This window comes from Notolepis coatsorum (genome assembly GCF_963971535.1).
Source record: "Notolepis coatsorum genome assembly, chromosome: 11".
Taxonomy (NCBI): Eukaryota; Metazoa; Chordata; class Actinopteri; order Aulopiformes; family Paralepididae; genus Notolepis; species Notolepis coatsorum.
In genome coordinates this window covers 22,274,762-22,293,907 of record NC_140175.1, presented here as the reverse complement: position 1 = coordinate 22,293,907, position 19,146 = coordinate 22,274,762, and the positions used below count along the sequence as shown (strand labels likewise).

The window sequence follows — 19,146 nt, the reverse complement described above, 5'->3', positions numbered from 1 at the left end:
TCCTCGCATGTGTCGGAGGAAGCATGTGGTAGACTTCAGGGTTCCCTTGTACCGACGACCAGTAGGGGGAACATGCGCACAACGACCAGCTAGGGGAGGGGGGGGAATTGGCATAACGACTAGATTGGGATGGGGGAGAAAAGCATAGAAAATCAGGCGGAGAGAAAAAGAGGATTAAAATAAATAAAAATAAAAAACTGCTCATTCAGACGCCGCAACAAAGGGCGCACCCGTAGATTTAGCTTTAGATATTCTAGGGGAAACAAACCGCCTTGAGGCTCCTTCTGACCGCCTCCAGCCACGTCTAGCGGCGCGGCCGCATTCCAATTCCATTAATTTCCAACGTAGAGGAGCATATCCAGTACCTCCAGTACCGCTAGTCTCTCTGCCCCCGGGATAACTTATATAACATGTCCCTCTGTTTTTTGTTTTAACGTTCATTATCTCTGTGTGTGATTCCCAGGTTGTGAACCCATACTACTTGCGTGTGAGAAGGAAGAACCCGATCACTGGCATGCAAACCAAGATGAGCCTTCAGCTCTACCGGGTGGACAGCAGAACCTACCTCCTCGACTTCCGTAGCATAGACGGTAGGTGGAAACGTTTACCGTGACCTTCACGGGCCGCGTCCTGTCCCCCTGGCACGTTACATATTTGCACAGTAATAATAATGGAAGAATTATCGGGCCAGTGGGTGTTAAAAGGGAAATCCACCCTGAAACGGACTCTGTGTTGTGCTGCTATTCCAATGATCTTGGGAGAGTTATGGTCAATATCTATGAAGATAGACACCCCTTAGCTGAGAATCATTTTTTTTTTTAAAGTCATCAATTCATCAATTGACACTTTTTGGAGTTGGTCCTTTGACAATGCGTGGAGGCCTTGCACGGAATGTTTGCGTGGGTGTCTCTCTTCCAACATGGCTGCCTGTAAGTACCGCAGGAAAAACGGCAAGTTTTTGTGCAGTGGTAGAGTATGTAAAGCATGGGAAAAGCATGATTTTACTGTTCCACTAGGACTTGTTTACATGATCCAATTATGAGACTTATGAGAGTGGCTCAGGAGGTTAGAGCAGTCGTCTGGTAATCCGGAGGTTCCCGGTTTGATTTCCTCTCCTCCCGGGCAGCGTGTCGAAGTGACGTTGAGCACGACACTTAACCCCTAATTGCTCCTGATGTGCAGGTTGGCACGTTGCATGGTTGCCTGTGCCATCGGTGTGTGAATGAATTCCGGGTAAAATGTTGAGGAACAAATTGTAAAGCGCTTTGGATAAAAGCGCTATATAAATGCAGTCATTTATTTACCATTCACTATTTTGCTATATTTATCTTATCAACGCATATCAACCATTGGTTTGCACCTAGCAACTGTAGCCTCTGCCATTACCATGTACAAAACAATGGTTGCTATGTTACAGTCGGCCATGTTGGAAGACCAAGAACTACACAAACATTACATGCAAAAGGAAGGCCTCTATTAGTTTCCGACTTTGTGGACTCATAGCATCAGTTTGTTTGAGCTGTCAAATCCCAAAGGAATTTTATTTAAATGTTGAATTTACGGCACTGAATCAGAAAATTTACCCATATCTCAAATATTCACAAATTGACAACGGGGTTGTACAGTATTATAGAAACTAGAATGGGTCCTCAGTGGAGCACATATGTCCTCATGATGCTATAGTTTCAAGTTTCAAGTTCAAGTTTGTTTATTAAATATCACGATCAAATACATGTACTTTACGGTGAAATGCTTGGTTCTGTACGAGCCCCTGAGAGTGTGCATCATACAGTAAAAAAAAGTAAGAAAGTAAGTAAAAAGCAAGTAAAAAAAAAAAGAAAAGTAAAGAAGAATATACAATCTAAAATAGTAAACATTTGTAAACGGTGAGGTACAATGCAGAAAATGAGGTACAAAACGTTGAGGTAAGGTGCAATTGCAAATGTGGTATGAATGTAGTGCAAATCTCTTTAATAATAGATCAATATAGGGCGGCTAGGTGGTGCAGTGGGCAAGGCGCTCACCACCAATGCAGGAGACGCTGGGTTCCAGCCCAGCTCTCCGCATTGCTATCAGCTTGACTGGTCGTTCATACTAATACAATTGGCAGTGTTAGGGGGTGGGAAGCTGATGGGTGGGGATCGGATCAATATAATTTAGTGTTAAAGTGTCTAAAGTGAGTGTTTGTTTTAATGTGTGCAATGAGTGTGTAGATGATGGGTTGTTACATGGAGTCATTGAGCATCCTGATGGCCTGGGGATAGAAGCTCCTTCTGAGTCTCTCTGTACTGGCCATGAGACTCCGGTAGCGCTTGCCTGACCGCAACAGTTCAAAGAGGCAGTAGTGGGTAATAAATACTCCCCCCCCCCCCCCCCCCCCAATGAATGAAGGACATGTACACAGGTTTTATGTCTCTTGTGGCCTTTTCAGAATGTGTGAGTCACACGTGCTTTCATGCAGTTTGTGGTTTTCATTGAGATTGATGTGTCTTCAGCGTACCCAATAGAGAACACAAGTGTTTGTGTTAGGTAGTGCGCAATTCGAAAACAAAATTCTGTCTGCCCAACCAGAAGTCTGAAAATGATTTCTCAAAACGCAACAGAGTTGCTGATTATGTTGTATGTATGTATATTTCAATGGTGAAATTCTTTAGACACAATATATCATGCTGCTTTACGATTTGTAACAAACCGCTCATACCCACTGTTGAATTTGGGAAATGTGTTCAGCTATGCTGCTCCATTCTCCTGGAAACTATTACAAGAGGATTTGAAGCTAGAGTTCCTTATTGGAATTGATAATTTATTTTTGTATCCACTTTTTCTCCCATTTTCTATTTTTCTCTCATCCCAATTTTCGTATCATCCAATTCAACCCTCCCCTGTCTTTGAACGCTGTTTCTTGCCTCCCACAAGCCGGCTGCAATGTGGACTAAGTCATACATAGCACGAGTCCCCTCCGATACTCGAGGTAACAGCAGTTGCATCTTTTCACCTGCGCGGCTCGATCTTTCAGCGTCAGGGGTCTGGGCTTTGAAGGGGCCCCGCCCCCGTCGCTTCCTGATTCTACTGCGCAGGCGCACCAACCGACCTGTAGGAGCCGCTGTCCACAACGCCCGATCCCCACCCATCAGTTTCCCTCCCCCTAATACTGCCAATGTGTATTAGTGCGGACGACCAGCTAAACTGAAAGCAATGTGGAGCGCTGGGCTCGAACAGGGAGGCGAACCTGTTCGAGCCCAGTCTCCAGTATTTGTGGTGAGCGCCTTGCCCACTGCACCACGTAGCCGCCACTGGAATTGATAATTTTATAGAAAAATATTGGATGCCTTCTTGTCATGGAGTGCTCATGTTTTTAATGTCTGTTTTCATTGAATGATGTCGAGACTGATTCACAGACCTGCACACACACGCTACCAAAAGCATACTGTCCGCGTGTAGCTTTATGCCAAGCAAGCAGTGCAAAAATTTACCGTAGTGGCATGCAGTAATGCGCCTTTCATTTTCGCGGAAATAGGCTGTCTATTGCCATTCTCTTTGACAAACTCTAACCTTAACCAGCTCCTTAACAGCGCCTAAACTTAACCGTTCTAACCTTAACCAACTCCGAAACAATGCCTAACCTTAACCTTAACCATAGAAATTATATTGCCATTCTCTTTGACAAACTCTAACCTTAACCAGCTCCTTAACAGCGCCTAAACTTAACCGTTCTAACCTTAACCAACTCCGAAACAATGCCTAACCTTAATCGGCGAAAGAATACACGTTAAAAAAAAATCACGTTAAAAAATATTTTCGATGGGATTCGAACTCGCCAGCAAACAAGCCATAGGATCCACAGCCATGTGTCCTTGCCAATTGAGCTATTTGTTGGATAGTGAATAAGGGGCGGTGACTTATATATATTGAGCTCCGCTCGTGTCGCATGCGCGGGCACCTCGCGCGAGCACGCCGGCGCACGCACGCACCTGAGCGAGCACGCCGCCGCCGGTGCACGCACGGTAGCATTTGTCTGAAAAGAAGGGCGCTTTACCGCACTAGCGTGCGGTGACGAATGCGGAAGCATTTTTGCACTGCTTGCTTGGCATTAACGTACAGGCATACTGTCCATGGACAGACTCCGCCTTTCGCGGACATAACAGTGACTTCTATTTCGGAGTGGACTTTCCCTTTTTAAATCTATCCTCAGTAAATTTGCTTTACTGATAAAAAGACGACTGAATAAAAGTACAGACCGACAAGCTATTGATTCAATTAAATTGCTCTGTCGAAACATTTCAGAAATGTCAATATTTGGTCACGCTCCTTATATTGAATACCTCTGTGAAGTTGTGACCGATGTGTCCAGACTCTTAATGTCTTCCTCCGAGACCCTCTGCCAAGCCCTACGTTTCTCTCCACGGTATTCCCTGCTGGGTGGGATTGTGTCCCCCAGCAGCACCCTCGTCTCGGCGTGAAATCCATGGGTAATTACCCCTCTGTTCGAGCCGCGAGCCAACTAAATCAATGTCCGTCCCCCCCGCCATTCCTGGACACACGGGTTCACTTCAGCGGTTGGGTTCCACACGGCTAGTCTTCCCATGGCGTTTTAACGGGGGACATTATGGCGCAGAAGCCGCATGGTCGACTGACCCTGCCGTATCATCACCAGCTAGCGGTGTACTTGTACAGGGCGTTGACATTGAATCAGTCATAAAGACATCTGCATGTTCTACACCTCGACCTTGTTTACATGCGTGTTCATATTCCTTTGTTTCTGTTTGTCTAATGTTCACCATGGCTTTGTGTGCCCTGGTTCCACACACATCGTGTTATGGCGGTGCTGCAGAGAAACCTGCCTGCGCCGCAGAACTTGAAACGATAGAGCGGGCCTTTAGTAGATAATAATAAAACTTTATTTGTATAGCACCTCTCATACAGAAATGGCAGCTCACAGTGCTTCACAACAGAACAAAAGACAGGCATAAAATGAGCACATAAAGTGCAGACATATAAAATCACAGTTTTTCACATTAGGATCTAACATCCCAACAGGCCACCTTGTTTATGGTTTGATTCAGTTTTAAAAATAGACAATAATAAAAAGAGTAAGATGGTGAAATAGTGCAGTGCAATATGTAGTCGAATAGAATAGACATGAAATGAGCACATAAAGTGCAGACATATAAAATCAGTTTTTTTACAGTGCAATAAAATTGCTCTGGATTACTGTTTAACAGTTTAAAGTCGTCTTTACCTTGTTTGGTATCCACAGTTTAAAACCTGACCGTCCTCCCTCCTGTTTGATACCCACTTTGACCCTTCAAACCTCCCACTCAGGGCAAACCTCCCACTGAGGGCAAACCTCCCACCCAGGGCGCAGTTTCCTTTCACAGGGCACAGTTCTGGGCCTGGGTCCCACACAGTTTTAAAGCCTGACAGTCTTTCTTGTTTGATACCCACACAGTTTAAATAGTGCAGTGCAATATGTAGTCGAATAGAATAGACATGAAATGAGCACATAAAGTGCAGACATATAAAATCAGTTTTTTTACAGTGCAATAAAATTGCTCTGGATTACTGTTTAACAGTTTAAAGTCGTCTTTACCTTGTTTGGTATCCACAGTTTAAAACCTGACCGTCCTCCCTCCTGTTTGATACCCACTTTGACCCTTCAAACCTCCCACTCAGGGCAAACCTCCCACTGAGGGCAAACCTCCCACCCAGGGCGCAGTTTCCTTTCACAGGGCACAGTTCTGGGCCTGGGTCCCACACAGTTTTAAAGCCTGACAGTCTTTCTTGTTTGATACCCACACAGTTTAATACCTGACAGTTTTGAATCTGTAATAAAAAGCAACAGACAGAGTAAAATAGTGCAGGGCAACAAAATAGTAGAATTAAAATTATGCAGCAGTGCAATAAAAAGTCAAGTAAAATAGAAGTGCAATAAACTAGAATGGACAGAGTAAATAGTGCTACAGTACAATCAACAGCGGAGTGTATTAAAAGGCTATGGTAAAAGATCAAAATCTTCTTTGATATGCTATAAGACTGCTGCCACATACTTTCTTATAATGTTGTCGCTTTAGGCCGTCTCTTGTGGCCTCTTCAGGATGTGTGTGAGTCACAAGTGCTTTCATGCCGTTTGTGGTTTTTTTCCATTGAGATCGGTGTGCCTTTAGCGTACACAAGTTGTTTCCAATAGAGAACGCAAGTGTTTATGTTAGGTAGTCCACAATTCAGAAACAGAAACTCTGACTGCCCAACCAGAAGTCTGCAAATCATGTTATGACTTCTCAACACCCAACTGAGTAACACTAGCTGGTTATGAGTCTGACGTACAATTAACACTGGTTTCAATGGTGAAATCCTTTAGACACTGTCATGCTGCTTTACAATTTTATAACAAATTGCTCATCCCTCACACATCACTGTGTATTGTATGAATTGTCAGGTCAGTCATCCCTGGCCATAAGAAGAATTACATTGGTATTTGTTTGTATACAAACTACAAAGCCATCCTGGGGCAGCTGCCAACTTACATAAGCACTTTACTCTCTCAGAACTTGAAACGATAAAGCGGGTCGATTGAGTATTGTGGTAATCTTCTTTGATCATACGCTATAAGAGGGCTGCCACATAACTTTTTTTCTGTAATGTTGTCATGGAAATTTAGCATTGTGTCATGTGGACAGTGGGTGCATAACTTTTTTTCTGTAATGTTGTCATGGAAATTTAGCATTGTTTCATGTGGACAGTGGGTGAGTAACAACTGAGACTCGGGACGGATGGAATGTTCGACATAACTGCCAATGGAATGTTCAGCCGAATGATTCCTTTTGCCATGGCAACACATCAGCTTTCTGAGTGGCATGCACTAAACCGGCATTGATTTCCATGACAATGTTAACAATCTATGGCAGCCATTTCATAGTGTACCAGCCAAATGTCCATTTGAATGGGAACGGCCTCTCAATCAATTTAAACTCTGTGGGTTTTGTGCCCTGTTAAAAGTTCCATCTCCATGTTAATTTCAGAATATACCTGTGTATACAGGGATATTTGTGATCGAGATATGGGGTTGCATTAAGAAAAAACTCTAAAAAAACAAAACAAATGCTAAGACATTCATTATTTCATTTATTCTAAACATTCACCAGGATTTCTAGCTTGTATCCAGAATATTAACATTCATGTATATGCATTAACTGAAACAAAGTTGCATTTAGTGTACAACAGTGTTCAATCTACAACTGAAATCACACTGACACACTGAGATGCAAGAGACCGCATTTACAACTCACCAGAGTATCTGAAAAGGAAAATGTCACACCGACTTATTTTCCCTGTTGGATTCAGTTGAAATGCTGTGCCATTATTGTGACTGAGAGCTCAGCATGTTTTCAGCACTGGAGGTTTAGGATTATTCGCGCTTCTAATAGGTTGCTGTCAGTAATTGCCTAGCAAGTGCAACTGCAGCAACCACGAGCAGTGATTCCCTCGAGCATCGGTTTACCGCTATTAACAAAACAAAAAAGGGCAGGGTAATGGTAGAAAGACATAAATATAGGTATACAAAAAGAGAGATTTGATCTGTATATACAAATATGAGAAGAAATAAAACGGTGTAAACAATATAATTAACTGAATATACTGTACAAATATGAGAAGAATAAACGGTGTAAACAAAGGTGCAGATGAGGGTCTGTATGCCCCATCACTTATCAGCCCTATCAGACTGAATGTAAGGCAGAGTCCTGCCGTCCTCACATCATGCAATACCGTGCCCGTTCCACAATCCGTTACTATACTATACACACGTGGATTTATTTCAAACCATAGGCCATTGGTCAAAAAATAAAAAAGCAAAACGAATGAAACAGAATAACATGCTCTACAGAGGAAACAGAATAACATGATCTACAGAGGAAACAGAATAACATGCTCTACAGAGGAAACAGAATAACATGCTCTACAGGGGAAACAGAATAACATGCTCTACAGAGGAAACAGAATAACATGCTCTACAGAGGAAACAGAATAACATGCTCTACAGAGGAAACAGAATAACATGCTCTACAGGGGAAACAGAATAACATGCTCTACAGGGGAAACAGAATAACATGCTCTACAGAGGAAACAGAATAACATGCTCTACAGGGGAAACAGAATAACATGCTCTACAGGGGAAACAGAATAACACGCTCTACAGAGGACACAGAATAACATGCTCTACAGAGGAAACAGAATAACATGCTCTACAGGGGAAACAGAATAACATGCTCTACAGAGGAAACAGAATAACATGCCCTACAGGGGAAACAGAATAACATGCTCTACAGGGGAAACAGAATAACATGCTCTACAGAGGAAACAGAATAACATGCTCTACAGGGGAAACAGAATAACATGCTCTACAGGGGAAACAGAATAACATGCTCTACAGAGGAAACAGAATAACATGCTCTACAGAGGAAACCGAATAACATGCTCTACAGGGGAAACAGAATAACATGCTCTACAGAGGAAACATAATAACATGCTCTACAGAGGAAACAGAATAACATGCTCTACAGGGGAAACAGAATAACATGCTCTACAGAGGAAACAGAATAACATGCTCTACAGGGGAAACAGAATAACATGCTCTACAGAGGACACAGAATAACATGCTCTACAGGGGAAACAGAATAACATGCTCTACAGGGGAAACAGAATAACATGCTCTACAGGGGAAACAGAATAACATGCTCTACAGGGGAAACAGAATAACATGCTCTACAGGGGAAACAGAATAACATGCTCTACAGGGGACACAGAATAACATGCTCTACAGAGGGACACAGAATAACATGCTCTACAGGGGAAACAGAATAACATGCTCTACAGGGGAAACAGAATAACATGCTCTACAGAGGACACAGAATAACATGCTCTACAGGGGAAACAGAATAACATGCTCTACAGAGGAAACAGAATAACATGCTCTACAGGGGAAACAGAATAACATGCTCTACAGGGGACACAGAATAACATGCTCTACAGGGGAAACAATAACATGCTCTACAGGGGAAACAGAATAACATGCTCTACAGAGGACACAGAATAACATGCTCTACAGGGGAAACAGAATAACATGCTCTACAGGGGACACAGAATAACATGCTCTACAGAGGAAACAGAATAACATGCTCTACAGGGGAAACAGAATAACATGCTCTACAGGGGAAACAGAATAACGTGCTCTACAGGGGAAACAGAATAACATGCTCTACAGGGGAAACAGAATAACACGCTCTACAGGGGAAACAGAATAACATGCTCTACAGGGGAAACAGAATAACATGCTCTACATGGGGAAACAGAATAACATGCTCTACAGAGGACACAGAATAACATGCTCTACAGGGGAAACAGAATAACATGCTCTACAGGGGACACAGAATAACATGCTCTACAGGGGAAACAGAATAACATGCTCTACAGGGGAAACAGAATAACATGCTCTACAGGGGAAACAGAATAACATGCTCTACAGGGGACACAGAATAACATGCTCTACAGAGGAAACAGAATAACATGCTCTACAGGGGAAACAGAATAACATGCTCTACAGGGGAAACAGAATAACATGCTCTACAGGGGAAACAGAATAACATGCTCTACAGGGGAAACAGAATAACATGCTCTACAGGGGAAACAGAATAACATGCTCTACAGAGGAAACAGAATAACATGCTCTACAGAGGAAACAGAATAACATGCTCTACAGGGGAAACAGAATAACATGCTCTACAGAGGAAACAGAATAACATGCTCTACAGAGGAAACAGAATAACATGCTCTACAGGGGACACAGAATAACATGCTCTACAGGGGACACAGAATAACATGCTCTACAGGGGACACAGAATAACATGCTCTACAGGGGAAACAGAATAACATGCTCTACAGGGGACACAGAATAACATGCTCTACAGGGGAAACAGGATAACATGCTCTACAGGGGACACAGAATAACATGCTCTACAGAGGAAACAGAATAACATGCTCTACAGGGGAAACAGAATAACATGCTCTACAGGGGAAACAGAATAACATGCTCTACAGAGGAAACAGAATAACATGCTCTACAGAGGAAACAGAATAACATGCTCTACAGGGGAAACAGAATAACATGCTCTACAGAGGAAACAGAATAACATGCTCTACAGGGGAAACAGAATAACATGCTCTACAGAGGAAACAGAATAACATGCTCTACAGGGGACACAGAATAACATGCTCTACAGGGGAAACAGAATAACACGCTCTACAGGGGAAACAGAATAACATGCTCTACAGGGAAAACAGAATAACACGCTCTACAGGGGAAACAGAATAACACGCTCTACAGAGGAAACAGAATAACATGCTCTACAGGGGAAACAGAATAACATGCTCTACAGGGGACACAGAATAACATGCTCTACAGAGGAAACAGAATAACATGCTCTACAGAGGAAACAGAATAACATGCTCTACAGAGGAAACAGAATAACATGCTCTACAGAGGAAACAGAATAACATGCTCTACAGAGGAAACAGAATAACATGCTCAGAATAACATGCTCTACAGAGGAAACAGAATAACATGCTCTACAGAGGAAACAGAATAACATGCTCTACAGAGGACACAGAATAACATGCTCTACAGGGGAAACAGAATAACATGCTCTACAGGGGACACAGAATAACATGCTCTACAGAGGAAACAGAATAACATGCTCTACAGGGGAAACAGAATAACATGCTCTACAGGGGAAACAGAATAACATGCTCTACAGAGGACACAGAATAACATGCTCTACAGGGGACACAGAATAACATGCTCTACAGAGGACACAGAATAACATGCTCTACAGGGGAAACAGAATAACATGCTCTACAGGGGAAACAGAATAACATGCTCTACAGAGGAAAACAGAATAACATGCTCTACAGAGGAAACAGAATAACATGCTCTACAGAGGAAACAGAATAACATGCTCTACAGGGGAAACAGAATAACATGCTCTACAGAGGAAACAGAATAACATGCTCTACAGAGGAAACAGAATAACATGCTCTACAGGGGAAACAGAATAACATGCTCTACAGAGGAAACAGAATAACATGCTCTACAGGGGAAACAGAATAACATGCTCTACAGAGGAAACAGAATAACACGCTCTACAGAGGACACAGAATAACATGCTCTACAGAGGAAACAGAATAACATGCTCTACAGGGGACACAGAATAACATGCTCTACAGGGGAAACAGAATAACATGCTCTACAGAGGAAACAGAATAACATGCTCTACAGAGGAAACAGAATAACATGCTCTACAGAGGAAACAGAATAACATGCTCTACAGAGGAAACAGAATAACATGCTCTACAGGGGACACAGAATAACATGCTCTACAGGGGAAACAGAATAACATGCTCTACAGGGGAAACAGAATAACATGCTCTACAGGGGAAACAGAATAACATGCTCTACAGGGGAAACAGAATAACATGCTCTACAGGGGAAACAGAATAACATGCTCTACAGAGGAAACAGAATAACATGCTCTACAGGGGAAACAGAATAACATGCTCTACAGGGGAAACAGAATAACATGCTCTACAGAGGAAACAGAATAACATGCTCTACAGAGGAAACAGAATAACATGCTCTACAGGGGAAACAGAATAACATGCTCTACAGAGGAAACAGAATAACATGCTCTACAGAGGAAACAGAATAACATGCTCTACAGGGGACACAGAATAACATGCTCTACAGGGGAAACAGAATAACATGCTCTACAGAGGAAACAGAATAACATGCTCTACAGAGGAAACAGAATAACATGCTCTACAGGGGACACAGAATAACATGCTCTACAGGGGAAACAGAATAACATGCTCTACAGGGGAAACAGAATAACATGCTCTACAGGGGAAACAGAATAACATGCTCTACAGGGGAAACAGAATAACATGCTCTACAGAGGAAACAGAATAACATGCTCTACAGAGGAAACAGAATAACATGCTCTACAGAGGAAACAGAATAACATGCTCTACAGAGGAAACAGAATAACATGCTCTACAGGAACACAGAATAACATGCTCTACAGGAACACAGAATAACATGCTCTACAGGGGACACAGAATAACATGCTCTACAGGGGAAACAGAATAACATGCTCTACAGGGGACACAGAATAACATGCTCTACAGAGGAAACAGAATAACATGCTCTACAGAGGAAACAGAATAACATGCTCTACAGGGGAAACAGAATAACATGCTCTACAGGGGAAACAGAATAACATGCTCTACAGGGGAAACAGAATAACATGCTCTACAGGGGAAACAGAATAACATGCTCTACAGGGGAAACAGAATAGCATGCTCTACAGGGGAAACAGAATAACATGCTCTACAGAGGAAACAGAATAGCATGCTCTACAGAGGAAACAGAATAACATGCTCTACAGGGGACACAGAATAACATGCTCTACAGGGGAAACAGAATAACATGCTCTACAGAGGAAACAGAATAACATGCTCTACAGGGGAAACAGAATAACATGCTCTACAGGGGAAACAGAATAACATGCTCTACAGGGGAAACAGAATAACATGCTCTACAGGGGAAACAGAATAACATGCTCTACAGAGGAAACAGAATAACATGCTCTACAGAGGAAACAGGATAACATGCTCTACAGGGGAAACAGAATAACATGCTCTACAGGGGAAACAGAATAACATGCTCTACAGGGGAAACAGAATAACATGCTCTACAGGGGAAACAGAATAACATGCTCTACAGAGGAAACAGAATAACATGCTCTACAGGGGAAACAGAATAACATGCTCTACAGAGGAAACAGAATAACATGCTCTACAGAGGAAACAGAATAACATGCTCTACAGGGGAAACAGAATAACATGCTCTACAGGGGAAACAGAATAACATGCTCTACAGGGGAAACAGAATAACATGCTCTACAGAGGAAACAGAATAACATGCTCTACAGGGGAAACAGAATAACATGCTCTACAGAGGAAACAGAATAACATGCTCTACAGGGGAAACAGAATAACATGCTCTACAGGGAAACAGAATAACATGCTCTACAGGGGAAACAGAATAACATGCTCTACAGGGGACACAGAATAACATGCTCTACAGAGGAAACAGAATAACATGCTCTACAGGGGAAACAGAATAACATGCTCTACAGGGGACACAGAATAACATGCTCTACAGGGGAAACAGAATAACATGCTCTACAGAGGAAACAGAATAACATGCTCTACAGAGGAAACAGAATAACATGCTCTACAGAGGAAACAGAATAACATGCTCTACAGAGGAAACAGAATAACATGCTCTACAGGGGACACAGAATAACATGCTCTACAGGGAACACAGAATAACATGCTCTACAGGGGAAACAGAATAACATGCTCTACAGAGGAAACAGAATAACATGCTCTACAGAGGAAACAGAATAACATGCTCTACAGGGGACACAGAATAACATGCTCTACAGGGGAAACAGAATAACATGCTCTACAGGGGAAACAGAATAACATGCTCTACAGAGGAAACAGAATAACATGCTCTACAGGGGAAACAGAATAACATGCTCTACAGGGGAAACAGAATAACATGCTCTACAGGGGAAACAGAATAACATGCTCTACAGGGGAAACAGAATAACATGCTCTACAGGGGAAACAGAATAACATGCTCTACAGGGAAACAGAATAACATGCTCTACAGAGGAAACAGAATAACACGCTCTACAGGGGAAACAGAATAACATGCTCTACAGGGGAAACAGAATAACATGCTCTACAGGGGAAACAGAATAACATGCTCTACAGAGGAAACAGAATAACATGCCCTACAGAGGAAACAGAATAACATGCTCTACAGGGGAAACAGAATAACATGCTCTACAGAGGAAACAGAATAACATGCTCTACACAGGGAAACAGAATAACATGCTCTACACAGGAACACAGAATAACATGCTCTACAGGGGAAACAGAATAACATGCTCTACAGGGGAAACAGAATAACATGCTCTACAGGGGAAACAGAATAACATGCTCTACACAGGGAAACAGAATAACATGCTCTACACAGGAACACAGAATAACATGCTCTACAGGGGAAACAGAATAACATGCTCTACAGAGGAAACAGAATAACATGCTCTACAGGGGAACACAGAATAACATGCTCTACAGAGGAAACAGAATAACACGCCCTGGACGGTGGTATGCCCACAGAAAGGCAGGCGTTTAACGCTCTTTATATTCAAGACTTAGAACAAAGTGATCACAAGGAGAGGTTGACTTAATAAGCTGCATTTATTGCATAAGAATAAGCTGTGTAACCGTTTGACCTTTACAAAACATTAGCACATCACATCACGAACACAGTGTGCATGATTCTCTGCTGCACTTTATCTTCCTTTGGCTTGGAGAAAGATTCCACTATTGCATCATGATGGGGACATTTTGCCACAGGAGGCCCATTTATTGAAATCCTCATGCAGGCTCCAGTCCCAAGTGCCTGTTCCTGAGGTCTGTGTCCACCTAGTTACTTAAAGAAAGTTCAGCATCACTGCATACTCTTGGTTTAATCCAAACGGCCATTCGGAAACGTTGTATTGTGAAACAAGACTGGTTTATGTTCATGTTTATGAAAAGGATCCCCATTAGAGACGCATGAAAGAGCCTCTAGTCTTCCTGGGGTCCTGGACAAAACAAATACAATACAAATGTACAACAAAAAATACGAATAAAAAATAAAACAAAACTCATAAATAAAAAATGTATACAGATATACAAATTCACATTATAAAATCTAACATTCCAGCCAAAAAAAAAAAAAAAGAAAAAGATAAAATACACAACAGTTACATACTTGACATGTTTGCAAGATATCTCTTAATATTCTTTTTGAAAGTAATTTTATTATGTATTGTGGATGAGATGTTTTTCGGCAGAGCATTCCAGAGTACTATTGACCTATATATGCCAGTGAGTTTGAGAAAATTTGATTTTGGTGCTGTTTTTGTTCTGATGTTACCAGAAGCGGCCCCTCTAGTGTTGTAACCATGTTCAGAAGTAATTTCTAACTGCTGAGCCAAGCTAGATAGCTTACCAGTGCTAATAATATTCCGCAGTAGCATTATAAGACTCATCGATACTTTATTTTCAACCATCAGCCATCATGCCAGATGTTCATGCATAAAACCAATACTTGTCCTGTATGAACAGCCACTCAACTCTCTTTTTTGCATGATTTTGCGTGACCCCTCCTCATCTCGACTAGACTAGCTGTGTTGTTGTGTCTGTGTTCGCTCGTGACTTTTTAATGATTGTAAACACAACATAGTACTGTGATATTCTGATATATATCACATTCTGATGTATATTTTTTGTGTAAAGAAATTAAATAAAATAAAAAACAAATTGAAAAACAAATTTAAAAAGCGGAGGTTCGAACCCAGATTAATTTAGATTTGAATGCCAACGTAACGAACGAAGGTACGAACGTTTGGGCTCAGCCCTATTGTCAATCCAATCACAACAAGCTGTAGCTCCAGTCAACATCTCCAGGAGCTTGTATAGAAAGATGTTGCCATAAATAATCAGTTGCCTGTCTTAACGTTACCACGCAAGGCTGCTCCACAGAAACGTGTAACTACGCTACTAGTCTGTCAATCATCGATCACAACAAGTTGTGTCAGTCATCAAATGGTCCCGCCTCTGCATATACACTGGCCAATAAAGCGGAGCAAGGACGAAGCACACACAGACGGGGGAGGGAGCAAAACAAAATGCACTGTGTAGAAAATCATACACATATTATTATTATTATTTCACTCGACCCGCAAGTGTTTTGTTTTGCCCTGCGCCCAGACCTGTAAATGAATTTTTAAAAACGTATGCAAGCAGGACTCTGATGTCAAGAATCAAGAGGTTTATTTGTCACATACATACCAGGGCATCCAGTGAAATGCGGGTGGGTGTAAGGGGTATTTGACCAAATCATACATTTGTCCCAACACATTTGCCACTGCTTGACTGTTTTTGAATGACCATATGTCTAAAGTGTTGTTACCGTGTGTTTCAGATGACATGTTAGAGACTAAGTCTGGGACGGCTACCCCTCACCGCTCTGGCTCAGTTGGGAACTGCCGTGCCACCATTAAGAACGATGTAGAGGGTGGCGAGGGGAAGTCGGACGCTCCTGGGTTGCCCGCTCCGGGGTTGCCCGCTCCTGGATTGCCCGCTCCTGGATTGCCCGCTCCTGTGATGCCCCCTCCTGGGATCCCCACTCCCGCTAATCCCGCCAAGGCCACAGAGGGCTCCTTCGCCTCCTCTTTGACCTCGTCCGTCGACTCGACAGGAGGGGGCGACGTCACAGCGTACCCCCGGCCGGGTAGTCACACCATAGAGTTCTTTGAGATGTGTGCAAATCTTATCAAACTACTTGCCCGATAGCTTGCAAAACAATCGCTAGCCTTTTTCTCTCTCTCGCTCTCTCTCTCTCTCTCTCTCTCTCTCTCTCTCTCTCTCTCTCTCTCTCTCTCTCTCTCTCTCCTTCTCCGAGTGTCTTTATAGCAATAAGCATGCAACCGACTCATGGCTCAATCCATCCCCACTGAGGATGAGCTGATTGTCCCATGGCACTGATGCAGGGTGGCATCCCCCTCCCCCTCACACACCCCCTCCCCCCTCCCTATAAACCGAGGGGACATATTATAGGAAGCAGGCAGGGGATGTCTGGAGGATTAGGGTTCAGGGGACACACGGAAAGATCAACGACGAGCCACTTTATTAGTAGGACAGAATAACATTTTAGAGATGGTTTTACATTTTCACGATCAATATTATTAGTAGACCACCGCCTCCTCCCTCCCCCCACCCCCTTCATCATGCCCCACCCGTACACATATAAGTCTTGAGTGATTACACTGAATTCTCTGTACTGTAGTCAATGAGCATCGCTGTCCTTTTTTTTCAGTGCAGAGAACAAAAGAATCCTTTTTTTTTTTCCCTGCAAAGAAGGAAGCCACAGGGTGACGTCAGGGTACTGAGGAGGTGGCGGCCAGGGATGCAGGAAGCACTTTTGCACAGTCTTTTTTATTTTAATTTCCTTCTAATTTCTCTCGGTAGAAATCAAGAGAAGTGGCGCAGATGTCCCGGGGGACACTGCATGGTCTAGAACAAGGGTCGTCATGGCAGTGATACCCGCTGGATTCTAAAAGAAGTGCAATGACCCCTGTGTCTCGCAGGGCAAAATAAGAGTGCTTCATCCGAATTATGGTTGGCTGTTTTTTCTTTTGGTTATGATTGAGTTTTAAAAGACCAGATTTCCATGGTTTTGTCATTATTGTAAAGATGTCTGTTTGGATTTTGTCTGTCCCCTACATTTTTATATATAAAGAATAAAATTGCATTTGAATATATTTATCAGTGCTTTAAGTGGCGGGGGAGGGGTGCTGTAGGTTATATTGGAAACAGAATTATGGACTGATTTTTATTTTTTTTCTTATCTTACATTTAGGACTTGCTGGATGACGTTTTATTCTTTTTTTTAATGGCTTTTCAAATCATCACATTTGTTTCCTTCAATCACAGTGACTTGATCTTCTTTCCATTACAAACATGGGCTATTTTCACGCAAATATTTGCCACGACAGTCAAAAAAAAATATCGATATATCTTTTATTCAACGTCTCCGATTGAAATGAGTTTTGATTGTCGTTTCGTTCCGTTTGTATTATCGTCTTTTTATATTTCTTTCTCTCTTTGCGGATTAATGGTAGAAAAAAAAAAGAAGATTTGAGTAACGTTCGCTCTCGACATGCGTTTACCGAGTCGTACAACATGCCAGTCCATGATAAACGGGGCTCAGGACTCATTCAAAGGTGATTTGAAAGTAGCAAGGACATGCAGTGCATGGACGCCGTGCGTGGGAGGAAGGTGGATACATCCAAAATTATCTCATTGTTAAGATATTTCTTTTCTTTTGTTGGCCCACCAGACATTCCCTTTTAGAGGTGACCTTGGATAAAGGTTTACATATTTGTCTAAACCTGAACGTTGTCATCGTGTCTCTCTCTCTCTCAGGAGAAATTGTTCTTTGTCTTTTTAATTAAGGGAAGGACTTGTCCCCCTTGAGTCTTATCTCATGCAGACAATTCTGTCTCCTTTTTTTCTTTTTTTTAAGTCTTAAGTAGTGTCTGTCATTTGGCTGCCTTATCATGATCAGTACTGTTGATCAGTTTTATATCAGTGGAAAGAGATATTATCTACTGCTGTCCTCTGTCCATGGGGCAAGTTTGGTCTGAAAATCTTTGTATCGATATTTGACTACTCTGTTTCGCTTACAGGCCGTTGTTATGGTCGTTGAAAAAAAAATATGAAATTTGTAGGACTATAAAACATTTTTAGTTTTGAAAAGGGCAAATTATGATTCCTATGTTTCCATAAAAATTAAATCATTTTTTGTGGTGAAGAAGAGAAAAATTGTGTGAAACCATGACCTTTGGACAGCGTGTACAGGTGGTGTGAGTGGTTGGTCCCTCAGACTGGACCATTTGCAGGAGAACTGTGTCATTTTATCTGTCTGAACTGCTTTAAAAGAAATATTGTTCTATTTTTGTTTGGTGTGTAAAGGGACCCTCTATTACCAGAATGACCAATGTAATTTTCAGTGGACAGTGTTTAAATCATTTGTATACACAACTGCCTAATAAACAGCTAAATTGCACACAGTTATATGCGTTGGTCGCTTCATTGTGTTTCTATTATTGTATTGTATTGATGGGTAGTGGGGGGAAAAAAGAAAAAGGGGTAAATAATATTCATGTTCGTATCCAATTATGTTAGGAAGAAAAGGTTGGTCCAGGAAAAAAAGAAACACTGTACCTTTTTTAATTTAACAACGACAACATGTATTTGGCTTCCGGATCGTAGAGAGTTGAAGGGTCACCAAAATAACAGGTAACGTTAGCCTGACGTTAGCTACCTATAAGCCAGCTAAATAGCCCATGCAGGTAAGTTTGACAGCATTTTGTTGATTGTTATGCATGTTATTGTGTGTGC

General features: G+C 42.1%; 2 protein-coding genes across 3 annotated transcripts in view; both read left to right on the top strand.

Annotated features, from left to right (window-relative positions):
* prkaa1 (protein kinase, AMP-activated, alpha 1 catalytic subunit) overlaps positions 1-18,819 on the top strand; it is a 37,444-nt gene extending 18,625 nt beyond the window's left edge. The window contains exons 8-9 of the mRNA XM_084324241.1: positions 464-590; positions 16,166-18,819. Of these exons, the coding sequence (XP_084180367.1) occupies positions 464-590; positions 16,166-16,536 (498 nt within the window). The 3' untranslated portion in view covers positions 16,537-18,819. The remainder of the gene's footprint in view (positions 1-463; positions 591-16,165) is intronic.
* Positions 18,820-19,026: 207 nt separating this feature from the next.
* The window catches only part of ttc33 (tetratricopeptide repeat domain 33), a 71,627-nt gene continuing 71,507 nt past the window's right edge, over positions 19,027-19,146 (top strand). For both annotated transcript variants that reach the window (XM_084325334.1, XM_084325333.1), the window contains exon 1: positions 19,027-19,097. The gene's annotated coding sequence lies outside the window, so the exon portion shown is untranslated. The remainder of the gene's footprint in view (positions 19,098-19,146) is intronic.